Source organism: Eptesicus fuscus, chromosome 16 (genome assembly GCF_027574615.1).
Source record: "Eptesicus fuscus isolate TK198812 chromosome 16, DD_ASM_mEF_20220401, whole genome shotgun sequence".
Classification (NCBI taxonomy): Eukaryota; Metazoa; Chordata; class Mammalia; order Chiroptera; family Vespertilionidae; genus Eptesicus; species Eptesicus fuscus.
Genome location: NC_072488.1, coordinates 18945068 through 18966727, shown reverse-complemented (window position 1 = coordinate 18966727; position 21660 = coordinate 18945068). Strand labels below are relative to the sequence as shown.

The 21660-nt window shown below is 41.7% G+C and overlaps 1 protein-coding gene across 4 annotated transcripts in view; it reads right to left on the bottom strand.

Annotated features, from left to right (window-relative positions):
* Positions 1-19871: 19871 nt before the first annotated feature.
* Positions 19872-21660, bottom strand: part of RMDN2 (regulator of microtubule dynamics 2) — a 28980-nt gene continuing 27191 nt past the window's right edge. For all 4 annotated transcript variants that reach the window (XM_054728278.1, XM_028140101.2, XM_028140099.2 and 1 more), the window contains one exon: positions 19872-20234. In XM_054728278.1, the coding sequence (XP_054584253.1) occupies positions 20181-20234 (54 nt within the window). In that variant the 3' untranslated portion in view covers positions 19872-20180. The remainder of the gene's footprint in view (positions 20235-21660) is intronic.

Sequence of the window (21660 nt, the reverse complement as noted above, 5' to 3'; positions counted from 1 at the left end):
GGAGGCAGGCTCTCTACGTCCCAAAGTATGTTTGGATCCAAGTTCAAATGGCCTGCTGATTCTTCAATTTCATGTGCACCAAAAGATTTCAAATTGATTCTTTGAAACTCATAATGGATCTTCTTCTGGAATACTTTATCAGTCTGCCCCGGCCCTTAATGAAACGTTTCTTATGTCTGATGAAAAGGATTTCCACCCTGGTCTCAGTGGGGTTGCTGAGCAGCCGTGGGTTACTGTTTCTGGGCTCCCACATCCCAGGTGCTCTGCTGCCGGTCCAGAAATGCTGTCCTTGCTGCACCTTGTTTTACTCTTTTACCACATTTATGACAGCTCTTGCTGACATCCAGGCCTTGGGACACCAGGGCTTGGGTCACACCCAGCTTCGAGAGGCCACACAGTTCCATCCCACACTTGGAGGAAGCTGCCAGTGCTGCCTTGTGCCTGGCAGGCTCTGTCCCCACCCTCCGGACGCTTCCTCTGGTATGGACTCCCCCAGCTCACATGTCATTGCTGCTCAGCTTCAGGCCAGAGGCCACTTCGGTCCTCACTGCCCTTCCCAGCAACCACTGTTTTAATCTAAGACTCTGCTTCTGCAGTTTCCACAGCCCCCAAGCAAATCCAGTTGGCACTGCTTTTCCACGTTTGGCATTGACCTTGAGGAAAGAAGTGGGGAAGTACAGGCTGGACAAAGAGGTGGAAGAATCAAGTTGATTTTTTACTGTTGTGTTTTCCAACGTGGTTTCCAGAAACTTACTGCAGTAAAAAAGTAGAACGGGCCTGCCTGCCACTTAGTTTTAATTTCTAATTTCCAGAGATGGTTCTGGAAACACCTACCGTGGCTTTGTTAACAAAATCAACAAAACTGTCCTCCTTCCTCCATGCCCCACAGGCTCACTTTCTTTGTGGCAAGGTGTCAGTGAGTTCGGTTCATGATCCAGGCCTGCCACCGGCTCTGCGGAGTCCAGCATCTTTCTCATTGTCTTTGCCCCTCCCCCACCTCCCTCTAGTCTGAGCTCAGATCCCACCTTATTAATGAAGCCTCTCTTGACCACTCAGTTTAATATTCAGTCTGCCCAGCACCCCCTCCTCTCCCCTCTCCCACCCCGGCACTCTCAACTTGCTTTGCCTTGCTCTACTTTTTCTGTTTTTCTTCCCCTCTGCCCCCTTTCCCATAGCAGTACCTCCTTTTAATCTCACATAAATTTAAACTTTTAATCTTGTGTATGGTTTCTTGTCTGTCCCTATCAGAATATAAACACCACAGGGGTGAGTATCTTTCTGATGCTTGATAACTGGACTATCCAATCATCCCGCTGGATTTTCTACACAATATCCAACAACTGGTTTGCATTATATTTTCAATTCACATGGTTTGAATTCACTGCCCAAATAAACAATCCACTCACAAAAGAAATTAGTTATTTGCCCTAGAGCCATGTGCTATCCAACAAGGTAGTCATTAGTCACGCATGGCTATTGAAATGTACAGTAATTAAGATTAAATAAAGTTAAAAATGCAGTTCCCTAGCCACACTAGCCATATTCCAGTGGCTACTGTTGTGGACAGCACAGATCTAACCCACTTCCATCATAGCAGGAAATTCTGCTGGACTGGACAGTCTGCTATAGGTGAGTCAGTCTGTCAGCTTCCTGGATTTTCTGGTCAATTTATTGAATTTTTTTTTTATTTGACTGGAAACTATGTATTTAGCATCTACTTTACGTAATTAGAAATGTGAGCTGCGCAGGGAGGGCTCAGAGACCTTGCTTCTTTCAGCCAGTGGGTCTGTAGATACAGATAATATGAAGATATGAATCAGGAGCCTTGAGGTAAATACAGATAAAGTGCTGGAGAAATTCAAAGGAAGGAGAGACTTGGTGTTTTCCAGTTCAAGATAGGCAATCAAGGCAGGCTTCTTGGAGGAGGTGGGTCTGAAATGGAACACTGCCCATTCCCTCAGTTCTGAAGCAGAGAACACTCAACACCTGATAACTAAAGGAGAGAAACTGTATAAAGTAATAATCTGGTGGGAAGGTTAACTCCAAACAAGGAGACTCAAAGTTGTGGTTCCCAGGGCTTTGGAGTTATGATTTTAACCTCTCTGCCTTGGGCTCATTCACTCCTTCCTCTGAGCCCATAGGGGCTGACCTGTATTGACCTGGCCTTCACCCAGCGTTGAAGAACCCAATGCTCCCAGTGGAAAATAAACGCAGGTTGAAGAAACAAGGCATATGAGGAGAACAATTATTTTCAAAGAAAAAAAATTAAATATCCGAGAGCCAGTGTGGCTTTCTAATACCACTAATACAAGTTGACTGTTTCCTGAGTATTTATTCTGATTCTGTTCAGATGGACTCAATGAGCTCCATTGCTACCAACCATCTCGGTAGGTGAAGCTTCTGTGGTTTACACCAGAGGTCCATGGGCTATGGGCCAAATATATATTTTTATTGGTTTCAGAGAGGAATAAATATTATTATTGTAGCTCCCTTTGTAGGAGAGGGAGAGAGAGATAGAAACATCAATGATGAGAGAGAATCATTGATCAGCTGCCTCCTGTACACCCCACATTGGGGATGAACCTGCAACCTGGGCATGTGCCCTGACTGGGAATTGAACCATGACCTCCTGGTTCATAGGTCAATGCTCAACCACTGAGCCATACCGGCCAGACCAAATTTCAATATCTTTAAGTAAAGTTATGTGGGCACACAACCACACTCAGTTATTGTCCATGACTGCTTTCCTGCTACAGTGGCAGAGTTGAGTAATTGTGACTGAGACCACACAGCCTGCAAAGCCTGGAATATTTACTAACTGGTCCTTCATAGAATAAGTTTACCAACCTGGTCTATACACATCAACTTCTCGAGGCACCAACTAATAACGATGATAACCTCCTCATGCATCTCAAGCACTTTGTGGTTAACAAAAGCACTTCCCCACACATCATTTCTACCTTGGCCTTGAATCATTCGAGACTGTGCCAGGGCCCTGGCAGCTGCTGCTGCTTCTCAGAGAGACAGGAACCCCCAAAGCCAAAACCCCAACTGAGATCGCTAGGAATCTAGAAGGAGGTCAAAGGCATTTTTCACGAAGGAAATATTCCAGATTGTTTGAAAATGTAGGCGTTTTACTATAGACTAGAGAACACAGCAGTTAAATTCCTACAAAATTCAGACCCAGGCAATGTAGTAACATCACTAAAATGAAATCTAAAAACAGATTGTGGCTTCAGGACGTGAAGTCCTTGTTCAATTATATTTTTCTTCCTGAACTATTTGGTCTGTGTAATTTATATCATTTGAGAGTGTGCCACAGTTTCACAATTAGTACACATAATCTAAGATAATGTAGCAATCAAATAAGCTACGTTCTTCCTCATACGATCACAGGGGACACTCTGACATGTGTTTTTGAAGAATTCTCATATGTTCTTACATGCAGAGCACAGTAAAATCAAGTATAATTTCACATACATTCAGATCAGTCCAGCCAGAATTTATTCAGCATATACTTTAGATTTCTAAACATTAAGTACTATTAGATCTTGTTGTAAAATAAAGACATTTCCTGATTCAGAGGTGATCATTGTCTATTCCAGGAGACATGCTCAACAAATACCCCTCACACAGTGTGATGGATGGTGTAACAGAGATGCATACAAAGTGCTATGGGAATAAAGTTTAGGAAATACCTCCTTCTCCTAGGGAATGTGGGGAGATAGGGTCAAAAAGGAGGTGCTATATGAGCTAGGCCATGAAAGATGCGTAGGGGTTGACCAGAGAGACGCAATACTGAGGAAGACGGATGAAAATATCCTGGACAAGTCCCTGAGGCATGGAAAGGCCTGGTCATGTGTTGTGTCCCTGCTGAGTCCCCAGGGCATGGTACAGTGCTGGCATCTCAGATGTGCTCAATAAACACCTGTCGAATGAATGGATATGATGTGCTTGTGGGGTGGCGATAACCCAGGTGGAGTAGGGGAGTGTGTTATATATGCTTAACACACTATTTGGGGACCATTTTAGGGACTAGATGAGGCTGACTTTTAATTTAATATTTCAAGTATCTGTAGACCAATAAATGGAACTTCTTGGAGCCCTTGGATAGAGCTTGAACTCTTTCTTCAGCAGCATTTCTGAATCTCTCTCTTCCTCTGGCACATATGGTCGATAGCACGTGTCTGACATGCCCATGAAACCCACAAAACTTCCTAGGACATTTAAGGTAATAGTACTGAGTTACTCAACTTTTGATTACTGAATGGCCACTTGTTATCAAATATTCGGTCTTAGGTAAGATGGGTTGTGGGTCTTTGGCAACTACATTTGGGAGGCACTATTTTTTTTCTCACTCAGAAAAGTTATTACAATTCAAGTGAAAAATGTTGTTGTTATAGGGAGTAATCTTAATTCAACCAGTCATTTGTTTGTAAAGGACATTATTTGCACTAGCTGGTACTTTATTTTTATAACACAATACTGTCAATCTCACAATGAATTATGATATAATAACTGGGATTAAGAATCACTGCTTTGAATGACAACTGAGCCTTGAAATTTGTAGACTGGGAAGTCATGGAGTGAGTGGCTGAAGATCTATCCTGCATGGTGATTTTGCTGAGATTTGGATCCCACAAACAGTTCCCAAGTTTAAACTTAGAATATGGGAGTGAGCGGCCCACCCTCTCATGTCAAAGTAGCATGAATGTTTTCTATTGGACGTCAGAGTCCCTATAATTCTTGGGAACTGATTTTTTTTAAGTTTGTAGAAAACAGCCCCAGAAAAAAAACAGCAACTACTTATAATGGCAGTTACAAGAGAGAGAAGTAGAGGAAGAAGGCTCCATAGGCAGGTTCAGAAACGTCTATGAAGAATCATCAAGAGGATGAAGGTCTACTCTACATTCTCACTTCCACTTCACTGCACTGTACAGAAGGAATTTAAAGTCTCATCAACACTCACAGCTGCCTCCAGACATATTATTCTGATTGAATGTGAAGGGTCGGCTATATCTTCAACACTTTTCCCCTCAAATTTTGTTTTCACTGTGAATTTGCATGACCCCGAAGAAAGGATTGGCAAACCAAAGATAAACACCAAACCACACTTCGTCTGATTGCATCAATTCCAGATTAAGGAAGCCTGAGCTAATGAGGTGTCATGCCCTAGAGTAAATCTTAATCCTTGTCACTAGGGTTGGTGATGTATTTCCTAAACATGTTCTTTCCCCCGCGGGCACAGCCAGCCTCACCAGGCCACGTTACAGCTTGTTCTACCCTCGCCACAACTCTTATTCAGGTGTTATAAATAATGTGCCCTTTGTCATACTTTTCAGGTAATTTTTCCAGGTGGAAGGTTCATAGGAGCAAAGGATTACCCATGAGCGTCCTCTGTATGCTAGGTCTTCTCTCTCATCTCTTTCTGAATCTTAGGCATTGAGACCATTCAGGAGAGTTCTAAAGGTCAGTGTATTGCTTTTATAGGCAGGAAACTAGATTCAGAGTAAGAGTTACTATTCAATTTCAAATCGTGATGCTTCTGTTACAGCACATTGTGTGTGTGTGTGTGTGTGTGTGTGTGTGTGTGTGTGTGTGGCGGGGGGGGGGACCATAAATACAAGTACAAATCACCCCAAATTAAATAAGAGCCCATTACAATTTTTGAAACTCATGTCTTTCAAGTAGTGTCTTGTATTTCAGAGTGTTTACCTTTTTACGATCTTTTTATAGTTATTGCCTAATTTTCTGTTTACATAGATCTTATAGATAATAACATCAATCATAATTTAATAGAATAACACATGTTATTACACCAACTCAATAGATGAGGAATGAAAGTAATCACTTAGAGCCATATAGTGAAATTGTCCTTCGTTCCTCCTTTAAGAAATATATGTGGAGTTCACAGAGAATCATGTTTTCTCTTGATTCCAAGTTCTTAATGAGGTGACCGGGGATTTCAATAGAAATTGAGGCATCATGGGATATCCAGGCCAGCTTTTCTGCCCAAGTGGAAACTAGATGGCATCCAGTCAGGCAGGGCACAGGCCCAATGAACTTCTTAAGGCTCCACAAACACATCTGAGTTGTGAAAAGAATGTGACGGGCTGGTCACATGATTTGCTTTTTCAGCAATAGGAGGGGAAAATCAGAGAAATTAGTGCTGTATGTGGGGATATATAGAAGGAGATATTATGGTCAAGAAAGGTATTTTTTCAAAGGAAGTGATGCTTAGGCATGTGCATATGCTGGCCACAGTGGTCCAACAGGGAGAGGAAAGGAAGAGGCAGGACAGGGAGGAGCCTATTGTAAGAGTCGAGTCCCTGAAAAGGCACTAGGGGATAGGATGCATGCCACATGGGACGTGGGGCTAGGTGCACGGAGTTCATGTAATGTGGGGTTAAGAGCTTTCTTCAAGTCTTGGGTTCAAATCTTATCTCTGCCAGTTTGTAGAAATGTTTGAATTGGTGCACATTAACCTCTTAAAATGGTCATCCCCTCATATGCAAAATGGAGAAATTAAGGTCTCAAATTCAACTATTGTTGTGAATATTCAAGTAAACCATACCTGCTGCCTACCGCCTACCTAGCACAGTACTTGGAATAAAGTAATCATGCCACAGAATGTTAGCTACAGTTATCATCGTAATAATTATTATTGTTCATATTAGGCACAGAGGCTGGGGAAGCAAGATAACAAGATGTATAAATCAAGGTCTCTGCCAATGAGGAGTTGAATAGCGTGAGAGAGCAATGTGTAAACAATGGTAATTTAAAGCAGAATTGAGTCATGGCTCCCACAGTCTTCACATCCCCCTCCCTCAAGAATTTAGAGGATCGTGAGAAACCTGGAGTGTTATTCATGAGGAGATAGGACTGGGCCCCTAAGTGTTTACTTGATCTTCTTCTTTACCCCTTCAGGATGGTCCAGTCCAATGCAAGGGCTTTGTAGCTCTTGCAGCATAGCTTTAATGGCCCTGGTTTCCACTCTTATTGCCCTTCCACCCCCCCTATTCTATCTATAGCTGCTTCTAAAGAGGCAGACTTTCCAGGTCTGCTTTGCTGGAGCTCTAAGGGACAGAGTAATAAGCAACAATCTCTCACACTTTGAAGAAACTAGCCTCATTTGATAAACCGGTTTCTGAGAAAGAGGATGGGACCATGTTCTCTATTTTTACAGTCTGGGGAGAAAAAACCCACAAGATATTTTATGTCAGTGAGTAAGTTACTTAAGATCATCAGCTAAATTTTATTCATTTTATATCCCTATTATCTAACACCAAGCCTGAGGGAACCCTTGTGCACTGTTGGTGGGAATGCAGATTGGTACAACCCCTGTGGAAAGCAATATGGAATTTCCTCAAAAAATAAAAAAATGGGATAGCCTATGACCCAGCAATTCTACTTTTGGGAATATATTCTAAGAAACCTGAAGCACTTATTCAAAAGAATATATGCACACTTATGTTCATTGCAATGCTACTCATTACAATAGCCAAGATTTGGAAGCAGCCAAGTGCCCATCAGTAGAAGAGTGAATGAAAAAGTGGTGGTACATATACACAGTGGAATACTACTCTGCCATAAAAAAGAGGAAATGTTACCTTTTGCAATACCATTGATGGATCTGGAGAGTATTATGCTAAGTGAAATAAGCCAGCCAGAGAAAGACAAGTACCATATGGTTTCACTTATATGTGGAATCTAATGAACAAAAAAAAATAACAACAAGCAAAATAGAACCAGGCTCATAGATTCAGAGACTAGACTGACAGCTGTCTGAGGGAAGAGGGTTTGAGGGCCTAGGGGAAGTAGGTAAGGGATTAAACAACAAACAAAAAACAACTCATAAACACAGACAACTGTATGGTGATAACCAGAGGAAAAGGGGGATGAGGGCAAGTAGAAGAGGGTAAAGAGGGTGTAAATGGTAATGAAAGGAGACTTGACTTTGGGTGGTGAACACACAATATAATATACAGATGATGTATTATAGAATTGTACACTTGAAACCTATATAATTTTAACCATAATAAATTTGATTAAAATATAAAAAATAAAATAAAATTATTGGTGAGATTCAAATGAACCTCAGGCCTGCCAACTCATAGCTTCATACTTCTCTCTGAACCTAAGTTGCAATGGGTTTGGTGCTCATAAAAATTCCCTTTATCATCACTTAATGTTCCTTGGCCAGAGAATAGTCTAAACATGCCTACAACTTGCTGCTTCTGCAGATTAACCCCAGAAGAAGTACCTTTCACTCAGGACTTCTAGCTACTTGGTATCTGGTGGTTCTGCCATTTGTTAGAGATTCTTTTCCAGATGTCTTTACCCAAACTTTGAGTCATCAGCTTTCTTTTAACAGGGGAAGCTCAGTTCTAGGCTTTTACAAATCAGCTCTGTGTTTTCTCAGTAGTTCATTCCTTCTTATTGCTAAATAGTACTCCATTGTATGGATATACCAATTTTGTTTATCTCCTCACCAGTTGATGGACATCTGGATTGTTTCCAGTGTTGGGCTATTATAGATATTGCTGCTATGAACATTCATATATAAGTCTTTATGGGCCATACTTATATAAACCTATTTTTTACTTAGGTATTTGCCTTTTCCAGTGCACTTTGTTTCTTCATGTGGATTTACATTTCCATCTGATGTCATTTCCTTTCTGTCAGGAAGATTTATTTTAGTATTTCTTGCAAAAAAGCTCAGTTGGCAATGAGTTATTTCAGTCATTGTTTATCTGGGAATGTCTTTATTTCATTTTCATGTTTGAAAGATATAGACTTCATGTTGAAGAATACAGACTTTTGCTGGATATAGACTTCTTGATTGTCAATTTTTCCATCTAAGACTTTGATTATGTCATCCTACTTCCTTCTAGCCTATGTTTTTTCATATGCAAACTTAGCTATTAATAGTTCCTCTGTATATAATGAGACTTCTTTTCTCTTGCTGCTTTCAAGATTTTTCTTTTTGTTTTTGGTTCTTAACACTTTGACCATGATGTTCTTAGGTGTGGATTTCTTTGAGTTTACCTTGAGCTTCTTAGATGTTTTTCATTAAATTTTGGAAGTTTCTGTCCATTATTTCTTCAAATATTTTTTCCTTTCTTTATTACACATATTTCTGCTTAGGTTTTTTGTTTTTTTTTTAAATTGTTATTCTTATTCGTAAGCCTGGTTTCTTTAGGGTTTTCCCTGTGACAGCATAGCTTAGTGGTCAGCCAATGATAGGTTAGGGGTTGTGCTCAAATACTTTGAATCAGATGGTCTTACATCCTTTGTCAATGAATCTGTGTATGGGTTGAAAAATGCACTCAAAATTCAGACAGTTTACAAGTCTACCCCAGACTTACTTTTTTCTCAAGCTCATCTTTGTTTTACGTGTAAGGGCTCATGTTCAGACAATGATGTGTGAATAATGAGGGCCCTCTCTGGTCTCTCCTAAGTGGGTATATGGCCATGGGCATGTGTGTAGCTTTTCAGACTACCAGGATATGTGGGAACTCACTACTTCTACCTCATTCCCTGGATTATACTGTTCAATTTACAACTAGTTTGTCTCTCTGTTGCTTGCCTCAAGCAGAATCACAACTTCAGGCTGTCTGTGATGTTGGCCTTTCCTGTTTGTTTCTCACCGAGATTGCTACTGTTCATTGCAACACCCACTGGCATTGGGTTTTTCCATGCTTTGTTCCAATCAAGTCAGCAGCCCTGGCAGAGAAGCTACAAGATTTCACTACTTGCCCCACCCTGGTATAATTACCACACAAATTGAGTTAGGGGTAGGGAGGAATGAGAGCAATTCCAGGCAAAAATGCTAATAGTTAAGGTTTAGTAATTTTTTTTTTGTCTTCAATTAATGCTCTTAATTTGTTACATTGACCAATTTCCAGAGACCAAAAATAGTTGTTTTAAACAACAATTTTGTTTAGTTTTATCACAATTTTGGAGGGAGAGTGTTTCCAAGCTTCTTGCCCCACCATTGCAGAAGTCCTTGCACTGTTGGCGGGAATGCAGATTCCTACTTCTGAGGAATCAGGGTAGATGAGAAGCTCAAACATACATACAGAATTCACGAGTCTGATAAGGATTGAAGGTAATACAGATAACAGCAACCAACATTTCTATTTGTCAGTCCTGTTGCTAAGTGTGTTATAGGTATCATTTCTTCTCATCCTCATAGAAATATAGAACCTGGTTTAAATCATGAAAATCCCTTACTAATTTCCTCCCTAAGGGATACAAATAAAAAGAAAAACAATGACCACAAATTTGATAACTTAAATGAAATGGCCGAATTCCTTGAAAGATGGAAACTACCAAAATTCACACAAGGAATAATCTATATAAGCCAATATCTACTAAAGAATTGGAATAAGTAGTTAATAGCTTTCCCCCAAAAAAGAAAGCATCAGACTCAGATGGTTGCTCTGGTGAATTCTTTCAAACATTTATGGAAGAAATTATACTAATTTTCTATAATCTCTCTTAGAAACCAGAAAGGACACTTCTTAACTCATTCCAGCATTATTTACTCTAATATCAAAATTAGAAAAAGAGGGTATAAGAAAGGAAAACTATAGGCCAATACCTCTCATGAACATAGATGTGAAAATTCTTAAAATATTAACAAGTCAAATCATAAATGTATAAAAAGAATTACATTAGCTGCTCATTGCCCAGCCCATAAACCTGTTAGTACCAGCCCTGTGGGCTGTGAGGAGCCCCCAGGGTAACCCGCCGTCCTCTGTTCTGATTCCAAAGGATTTCTACTGTCGCCTGCTATGTGGCAGTTTTATTCCTGATGCTGGGGACCCAATGACTGAAGATGTGTGGTTTGTCTGGCTGTACGCCAGCTCAGGAAGACGAAAGGACACAGGCCATGTCCCCAAATGGCTCTTTCACAGAAGGCACAGATGGCTGGCGGGGATTGGGGGGGGGGGGGGGAAGGCACGCAGACAGTGGTAACCAGCTCTGACCACGCAGGAGGCAAACTTCCCAGGAAACAGCTTACACAACACGGGTATCAGCTTTCTCCTTGGCGCTTACCCCCATGTACCGGGATAACTGAGCCAGTCACACAGAACACAGCTTATTTGATTGTCGGGAAAAGCCGCAGACACCCCAAGGGAAGGAAGGGCAACATGCTTTGTGCAAGGAAAGACTCACCGTTAGTGGGCAGTCCCGCCTGGCCCAGATGCTCCTCGCTCCTGGGGATGGGGCGCTGGCCTCATGAAGGGCTCCACAACCAAGGCAAACGCCCTCCCGTGGAAAGTCCCCACAGTTCTTCTCCTGGGCTTGGGGGATTTGTGCTGGCTAAAATGGAGCCAGAAAAAATAAATAAAATAAATAAATAAATAAATAAATAAATAAATAAATAAAATGGAGCCAGTACGGGCCTCTCTATGGTCTAAATGGTGGACGAAATGGGCAAAGAAAAGAAGGGGATGAGGCAAAACAGGGCTGAGAAGAGGGAAGGAGGGTAGCAAGAGTCCTGGACGGCAGCCTTGGAGGTAAAGTCAGCAATGACCAGGCTATCGAAGCTTCCACAGACTTACAAAACACCTGAAAGTGTGGTGTGTGTGTTTTTCCTTAACATTTTTATCCTCTTGCCATCTCACTGTGAAAGGGCTGTGTCCCAGCTCAGGCATCAGCACTCTGTCACACTGTGTGACTTCCTGATCCTCGGGGAGCTTGTGCTTCAGCTCCTGTGACACGGGCACAGGGAGCCCGTGGGGAGGATGAGCGGAGCCCACGTGTGCCACGCATGTGAAACAGGCTCTCTACGAGCCATTTGTGGGTTTCCTTCCTTGTGCTCCTTGCAAGCTCTCAGTAGCCAATGGGAAACTGAAAACACCCACAAAACATGTGAATTCAGGAACGTCTCACCAGGCTTCCGAACTACGTTGTGGGACCCAGTCAAGTCAAGGGAACCAGCACCGACTCACCATCTAGTGTGCGTGCAGCACAGCGTTTGGGAGCCAGCGTGGGATGGAGCGAAACACACAGCTTCTCTCCCACAGTTTGCACCGAGTTCCTCTGATGCCGCCACGGACTTCAGGGACTCTGTTCAGTGGGCTCATTGCCCAGCCCGTTCCTGCAGAAATGTATTTATTTATTACTTATTTACTTAAAATATATTTTTATTGATTTCAGAGAGGAAGGGAGAGGGAGAGAGAGATAGAAACATCCATGATGAGAGAGAATCATTGAGTGGCTGCCTCCTGCATGCCCCTGGGGATGGAGCCAACAACCTGGGCATGTGCCCTGACCGGGAATCAAACCATGACCTCCTGGTTCATAGGTCAACCACTGAGCCATGCCAGCCGGGCTGTTTCTGCAGAAATATATGAAACAACCAGAAGCTAGGGGAATAGTCAACAAGCACCTACCAGATTCTATGTGAACCACTTTAGTGGCGCTGCGGGGGCCGGGGAACTGTCTCGGGCAGACATAAACAGCCAGGAGAGTCCCTGCCCCTCCAGGAGGGATGCTGAGGAGCATTCTCCATCTCTGTTGCCAATTATGTTATGTGCATCATTTAAGCTTCCTACAAAATTCTGCATAGTAGGCATTTTTATTACCATTTTACAGATGAGGAAGCTAAGGCTGGGAGAGCATAAGTCACTTGCCCAAGTTCATACCCATAGCAAGTGCCAGGTCTAGATTTGAACCCAATTCTGAATCCAGTAGTTTTTTCTTTTTCACACCATGCCATGTCTCCCTAGAAGCCAGTTTCTGGGAACTAAATGAACTCCAGTGATAAAGCAGCACATTTCCCATGATCTTTGCTCTTGATCCCTCCTCCTGTTTCTCTGGAAATAGGTAATAAGGCACCAGGATGCCTGCGGCAGCCCTGGTCTCCCTTGCACTGTAGCACGCACAGTGGGCGTCTGGCCTCGTTGCTTTGCCACCAGACTTTTGCAGAAGGAACACCGTACCTGCCAGCTCAGTTCAGCCCTTCTCTGGAACCTGGGAGTGTATCTCTTTATGTGTTATCAGACCCGCTGAAGAGCCACAGATGTCAGCAGGGAAGAAGAGAGCTGTGATGTGAGCTCTGCATCTAAGAAAGCCCTCGCTGCTGCCATGCTCTGGGTCTTTCACCAAGTTCCACAAGATGCCTCAGAGCCTGCAGGATGCAGGAAAACGAAGCAGGAGGCTCACAGGGTCATCATTCCCTCCCGGGGCCTGCATCTGGACAGGGCAGCGAGAGATGCTGATTATTCCACGGCTCTCACCCTCCACTTCCTTTGGGGGAGGGTGTCTGGATTCCTGCTGGGTCTACATAGTCCATATAACCCCTGGCTCCTTTGGAAATAAAAGGTGATCACAGTGAGTCAGGGCATGTTACCAGCAAGGCTTAACTTAAAGTGAACAATGAATATGGGGGGTGGGGGGAAGGAGAAACAATTGTAATAATCTGAACAATAAAGATTTATTAAATTTAAAAAAATAAAATAAAAATTAAAAAACCTCAAAAAAAAAAAAAAGTGAACAATGATCACAAATCATAGTTTTTGCAACGTATACTCACATTTGTCATGTCACATCCTTCGTATGTGAACCCTGTGAGCTGGACACAGCAGGAAGGAGTGTCCCAACGATGGATGCTTGGTTTGCTCGAGATCACACAGAGCCATGGCTCCTGGCAGGTGGTGGCTGTTCCCACATGACACATCAGGTCTCTGTGATGACATCTCCATGGTTCTCTGTCATAGGCACCACTTCATCTCTAAGTTGGGCCCATCAACAAGGGTCCACCGATTGTGTGCCCAGCGAGGCTATTCTCTCTCTCCCATTTCCTCATTTTCTACTTGTACTCTTTAATTCTGAGCCTTGACTTCCTTCCTAGTTGGCAGCCCTTTCCCTGTTGTGGTAGCCCAGGCTAAAGATGCTGTGGACCTTTAATGAGCTGTGTGTAGCTCCAGACACAGTTGTGCATGCTTAGAATACAGTGATCCATGTAACACTGCTGGGGCCCTTAGGAGAATCTGTGACCATCATGGTGCAATGGGGAGGATGGATCTCAGGATGCTGCTGCCTCCTACTGGTTAAACTATATCTAAACCTGTTGCTTAATTTTAGTCTATCCCATCTTTCCCACTTTCCCTTTCCCCCATTTATTGAAGAAGGCTCATTTATAGAATGACTATTTTACATGTCACCTTTATCCATTATATTAAACTTGCATGTGTATTAAGGTGTATTTATTGTCTTTCTATTCTATTTTACTTCTCTGTTCATTTATTCACAAAACTGCTTTAAATACTACAGATTTACAATATATTTTTTTTCATATCTGGTAGCTTTGGCTTCCTTTCCTTACTCAACTTTTTCAGAATTTCCACAAGTACACTTGCTCTTTGTTTTTCTATTTGACTCTTAGAACACAAAAAGAATTGTATTGGTATTTTAATTGAAATTACACTAAATTTCAAGATTAACTGAGGAATTTTTGATAACTTTAGGATGCTATCTTCTTAGTCAAAATATATTTCTATTTGTTCAAACCATTGGGTCCTTAGATGTCTGCTTACCTATCAGGCTTGATTCCGAGGTTTATTCCTAGCTATTTGATTTTGTTATGTGGTTATGGTAAATGGGGTATTATATATTCTAAGTGGCTATTATTTGTATTTGTGATGCTTCTTTTTTTTTTGTACACATTAATTTTTTTACTGCATTACTTCAGTAGACTCTCCTATTGTTGACATTAGTTTTGAAGTTAATTCCCTCAGTTTTTTCATGCATATAAATTTATTTACCGACATAAGTAATGATATCTATTATACTCCATTCATATATTACTTTCACATGTAATTTACTTGTCTTTTCCTGTTAGAGCTAGTACTTATAGAACAATATTAAATAATAATAGTGATATTGTCATCCTTGTCTCTTCCCTGACTTCAGTACAAATGCTTCTAAATTCTGTGTTAATAAGTATGATGGGCTCAGAAAGTGTCCTTTTTTTCTACTTTGCTAAGAATTTTTTTAATCAAGAAAGGAGGTAATCTTACCCCTTAAAATGTTCTCTGTGTGTATGTTTTATCATGAACATTTTAACAGAGTATTAATATGTATAATTTATAAATAAACATAAATATTTGGGGGATGTCAAAAAACTAATTCAAGCAATGCCATAAAAAAAAAAAAGGAGACAGCCCTGGCCGGTTTGCTCAGTGGATAGAGCGTCAGCCTGAAGGGTCCCAGGTTCGATTCTGATCAAGGGCACATGCCCAGGTTGTGGGCTGGATCCCCAGTAGGGGGCGTGCAGGAGGCAGCCAAACAATGGTCCTCTCTCATCATTGATGTTTCTATCTCTCTCTCCCTCTCCCTTCCTCTCTGAAAGCAATAAAAATACATTTTTTTTAAATGGAGATAATGGGTTTAGAAGATTCTAGTAAAATTACTTACATTAAAATATTAACATTTATCACATAGACTTTATTTTTTTTTATTTTATTGATTTTTTACAGAGAGGAAGAGAGAGGGATGGAGAGCCAGAAACATTGATGAGAGAGAAACATCGATCAGCTGCCTCTTGCACACCCCCTACTGGGGATGTGCCCGCAACCAAGGTACATGCCTTGACCGGAATCAAACCCGGGACCCTTGTGTCCGCAGGCCGATGCTCTATCCACTGAGCCAAACCGGTTTCAGCAGTATCACATACACTTTAATCTTTCTTTTTTAAATGTAGAAGGCCTCTGGGGATTCTGAATGCTTTGTGATCATTGTTATGGATATCTGGTATCCTATCAGCTGATGGAAGGTTGGCTAACTGAGCCTCAGTCATTGAAAGGCCTTAGTTCTCCTCTGAAAAAGCCTGATTTTTGTGGCCCTCTCAATGTCTTCTTCTACATCAGACAGTTCTGGTGAAGTTGTCATCTTCTGGGCTCCCCCAGCCCCTCACCCCCATCACAACAAGAAGGGGCTGGGAGAGAGGGTGTGCCTGGGCCCAGCCTCTCTGGGTCCCGTCTTGCAGAGTAGAGTGTACTGGCTGAGAGAGACACTTCCTGGCTGAGGTAGTGTGGGAGTGTGAGAGCGGACACACCTATAGGCAGACCAGCCGAAGGGTGGGAAGGAGCCAGACTCATAAAGACCCTTTGCTTCCGCACAGTGGGACATCCTGTGGGTCGCTGCCAGAAGTCTTCCAGAGTAGAGGATTCTGAAAAGTAAAGAAACACCAGTATTCTTTGTAGTCATAAAAGGGGAAAGATAGCTGGAGGGATAAACATTTCAACCAACCAATTCTTTTCATGGGATGTCTGGCTTTCTGCAAATTTTACTGAACCAAGGCATGTATTCTTTTAAAATTAATACATGCACTGCAAGAACTCAAAGCAACATGCTGATTTATTCCATAAAGATAATTTCCAGGCTCACTGCAGTTTGTTTTACAGTTTAAACGAGAGTATGGAGTGTGTATGTGTGTGTAAAATTGCAAATTTAATTCAACTTTGAAAATATTTTTTGAGCATCACTGGAACACAGAAGCAAGATAAGATGCAGTGTCTTGTAATCTATTCAGAGCAAGCATGTCAAACTCAACGCCCGTGGGCCGCATGCCTCATTTATTTGACCCATGTTAGCCTTTGAGTTTGACATGCTTGATTTAGAGAATGAATACATGCACTTATGGAGTAGGTAACAATTCAGAGAAACAGAATAGAATAACAAAATTAGAAGCATAAACTGTGTTGTAAGAGGTCAGAAGAGTCAAGACTAGTTGTTGGGAAATAAATACAGGAGACCAAGGGAGGAAGAGGCACATACGATTGATGATTGATAACTCCGTTCTCCCAGCAATGTTCCGGGGCCGCAGGCTCCAGATACCAGTTTAATTGCTGATGCAGGTGATTTCGGAAGGTCCATTTTGATGATCTCCCCCGGGGACAGAAGAGACACCGCAGCTTCTGTCAGCTCTCTCACTATTGCTGCTGTTGAGGCAAGAAAGAAAAAGTAACAACTGACCAGCAACTGACAAGGATGCTTTGGGCCATAGGATTATTGAATTTAGTTCATTGAGCTAATCAGAGCAGGTAAATCACAGAAGGTTTACCCATGAGCACATCAAAAGATGCTCAAATGACTAGTCAGGGAAGTGCAAATTAAAACCTAAAATTAGAGACTGAGATTGGCCATGCCAAGTGATGGCGAGGCTGTGGAACTGGAACTCATACATTTCTGAATGCAGAATGGCACAACCATCTGCAAGGCGGTAGGGCAGTTTCTTATAAAGATAACATACACTTATCAAGTGACACAACAATTCCATGTCTAGGTGTTTATTCCCCCCTCTCCATGTTCTCAGAAAGACTTGTACATGAATGTTCATATCAGCTTAATTCATAGTAACCTCAAACTGTAAACAACCCCAAACAGGTGAATTGATAAACAATTTATGGTCTATTCAACTTGTGCAATGTTACAGAGCAACAAAATGGGATGAACTATTGATATATCCAATAACACAGATGAATCTCAAAACTGTGCTCTGCAAAAGAATACCATTTATATGGTATTCTAAAAAAAAATTAAACTACAGTGACAGAAAGCAGATCTGTAGTTGCCTGACACTGGGGTGCAAGTGGGAGACTGAGTGGGAAGGGACACAAGGGAACTTTCTGGAATGATGCACATATTTTGTATCTTGGTTGTGGTAGGGTTTACACTGCAGCATACATTTGTATTCACCCACCAAACTGTACCCTTTAACTGGGTGCATTTTGTTAGATGTAATTTCTATCTCAATAAAGCTGATGCAAAAAGGAGGAGACACCCCTTTTAGTGAGCAGTCCACAGGGTCAAGTTGTTGGGAAATAGAGCACTCACTGTGGGTGATGGAGTCGTGAGCACCTCCTCCCCAGACCTGGGCAAATGCTGTGCCAGGACCGAGGCCAGTCACAGTCTGCTTGGTTGCATGATTCTTTTGATCACTGGCTTCTCTTGAAGAAGAAGAAACTGAAGTTGGGAATCTAGCTCACTCTGTTCAAAAGAGCATTCCTGTAGAGACAGAATCATGGACACAGGGAACAGACAATAGTTGTCAGAGGGGTTTGGGAACTGGGTGAGAAAAGTGAAGGGATTTAGCAAAAAAAAAGAGAAGACTCATGGGCATAGACAACAGTATGGTGATTAGTGAGGGAAAGGGAGGGTAGAGGGAGGTAGAAGAGGGTAAAGGGGGCATAAATAGTGATGGAAGGAGACAACTTGGGGTGGAGAAAAAATACAATATACAGATGATGTATTATAGAATTGTATACCTCAAACCTATATAATTTTATTAACTAACTAGAGGCCCGATGCACAAAATTCATGCAAGAGTAGGCCTTCCTTCCCCTGGCTGCTGGCACCAGCTTCCCTCTGGCACCTGGGACCTGGGTTTCCCTCACAGCCCTGGCTTCATCTGGAAGGTCATCCAGAAGGACATCCGGTCTAATTAGCATAGGATGCTTTTATTATAGATGTCACCCCAATAGATTCGATTGAAAAATTAAAAAAATAATAAAATAAGAAGAGCATTCCTCATGGGCTCTGTGCATCCTGGGAGCTGAGAACATGACCAGCCTGAGACCGATGTGGGAGGTCAGGGGAACATGCAGCTATTACTTCCAGGCTGGCCTCTTTGTAAAGAAACTGGGTGTTGGTAATACATAGCTGAGTTTGGGAAAATCACACAAACTTTTCCCTCACCCCCAAATTTCTGTGGCCAACTCAGAGAGCCAAATGCAACAGTCCTGATTGAGGGCATCTGAAACTGTGAGATAGATCACAATCTCAACTAAGAATGCTATGAAATGTAAATTATAGTTATGGAAGAGTGAAAATTCACATAATTGCATCAAAATGAAAAGGGAAACAAAGTATGACTGAGCAACATCTTGAGGGGAAATTCCCACAGCCAGATGAAGCAAATGGTCCCCTACGTGGAACAGGGCTCCTTTCCAGGCGAGCCCCATGAATTTATCTTGTATGGACACCAAGCTCCCATCTAAAGCCCATCTTAAATTACTGTTTTCCCTCCAATGAACCACTTCCCCCCACTGTGGGAGATATTAGTATGTTCTTGGCTAGGTTAATAATGACACAAATTTCAACAAGTCTTTCTTTGTTTTTAGAAAGCTATCTTCTTTAGCTGCCTTAAGCGCTTTTTTTTAAGGTAAATGGCAACAAAGGAAACCATTCCTACAGCCATTAAATCTTAAGTGGTTTAAGACTGATTGTATGGCTCTGACCCTTCTTTGCTCGCTGTACAGGCCCCGGCAGGGAACCAGGACGGCTGGGTTGAGTTCCTATTCTCTCATTAGCTAGGTATGTGACCTCCAGCAAATCTAACCTTTGGTCCAGCTCCTCCATGGGAAAATGAGGATGGCATCACTTTCTTAACCTATCTCAGCATGTAAAAAGCTTTCGTTGAAATAGGAGATGTGATAACACTTTGAAAAATTAGTTTAATATGAAGATAAAGCAGGGTTCATTTTTCATCTGAAACCTTTGTTAAAAAGTATGTTTTTATAGACTTCAGAGAGAGGAAAGGAGAGGGAGAGGTAGAAACATCAATGATGAGACAGAATCATTGATTGGCTGCCTCCTGCACGCCTCCTATTGGGGACTCAGCTTGCAACCCAGGCTTGTGCCTTGAGTAGGAATCTACTGTGACCCTCTGGTTCATAGGTCGATGCTCAACCACTGAGCCACGCTGGCTGGGCTATATTTCCTCTTTTACCAATGACTAGTTCACATCCTTTGCCCACTTTTTCATTTTTCATCCACATTAATGAAATTATTTTGTTTTGTAAAGTTTCCATTGAAGCAACAATAAAACACTCACCGGAGTCCATTTTATTGGATTGATTTAAGTATTTTATTTAAAGAAATATTTAAAGAAAGATTCTGAAGACTATCGTTTATTGATAGGAAAAATATAAATCATACATTTTTAAAGATCATTTTGTACTGACATTATAGAAACAGAATTCTCCAAATAACATGATTGGTGTTGTAGTGCTACCAGTGAATGCATCCTACAGAAACATGGCTTTCCCTTCAAATCTGAGTGTATTAGCCTTACATAAAAAGAGGATAATAAAAAACACAACTTCAATAAGTTTAATATTTAGTAGACCACATCTAATTTGTTGAAGAGTAAGTTCTTTTATTTACTTCTTCAAGGCCATGCTTATTTTTTGCACCTCTTCCTCTGCATTTTTATCCTATCAAGAAAACACAAACACACAATGAAAATGCACACATTCCTCCTGATACTCAAGGTACTTGGAAGGAGAGCTCCGCTGGGTGAGGGGAGACTTTTCTGAATGACCATTACAATGCAAATGTGGATTTCTGAGGACCAGGCATGACTCAGATATCTGAGAACATGAGCACCGTGGAGAACTACGTCCAGGCTCTTCCTCCACCAGGTGTGGAGGGGGAGCAAACAGGAAGGAGAGTGCATTAATGATAACACTGCTTTCTTCTTCAACTATCAGATGTGGAAGCAGTCCTCGCCCTAGCAGCAGGATCTGAAGAAATCTGAGATTCCACTGTAAGACCCACACAGGCAAATACACATTTCATTACTGACATTCTCGGGGACTTTATAGGTAAGATTAAAAATCATATGTTTGCCCAGCCGATGTGGCTCAGTGGTGAGTGTTGACCTGTGAATCAGGAGGTCACGATTCGATTCCCAGTTAAGGCACATGCCTGGGTTGCGGGCTCGATCCCCAGTAGGGAGTGTCCAGGAGGCAGCTGATCAATGATTCTCTCTCATCATTGATGTTTCTATCTCTCTCTCCCTCTCCCTTCCTCTCTGAAATCAATAAAGATATATATATTTTTAAAAATAATATGTTTATGATTTTTAATCTTATACTTTTAGCCATATGATTTTTTAGGACACCATATATATTGTCATTTCCTTAAAACAAGCGTGTAAGTTAGAAACAGTGGCAATAAATTCAAGGGGTAGGGTATCCTATTCATTTTTATATTTAACAAACATTTACCTATCAGAAAGAATTTGAGGAATGTAATACATTTAAAATAAACATATGAGGAAAATTGGACAACACAGATGTCTGAAGTAGCTGCTAGCTAAATTTTTTTTAACAGAAAGTTCTTCAATAGCTTTAATCATAAACATTAATACACTGACTCAATTGTAGTGTCTGACCAACTAGAAGTTTACCTTCTATCAAAACAATATTTTGTGAAGGTTGTGAGAAAATATGATGACTAACCTAGGGTGTTAATGTATTATTTAAAAGAACTTATAAAAACACCATAATGTGTGTTTATCTTTGTTGTCCTAGGGCTAGTTCAGTGCCTGGCACCTAGAAGCCCTAAATAAATGTCTGCTAAATTAGTGGTTAGGTGCTGGAACACTAGGAAACAAAGGCTAACCCTAACCCTGGGGACTGATGATGGCAACCCCACGGACACGCCTCTTGTTCTAAGGTGGGCAGCCTGTCTAGCTGCCATTCGAGGTCTAATCACCCGCTCCCCAGAATTACGCTGTCCCTGCTCTTTCTGGTGGGACTTGTCCCACTACCTGCTGTCTCGCATTGAACAAGTATCAGGATGTTTTAACTGCCAGCCCATGATTTGTGAGTCCCTTCAAGACACAAGGGGTCTCCT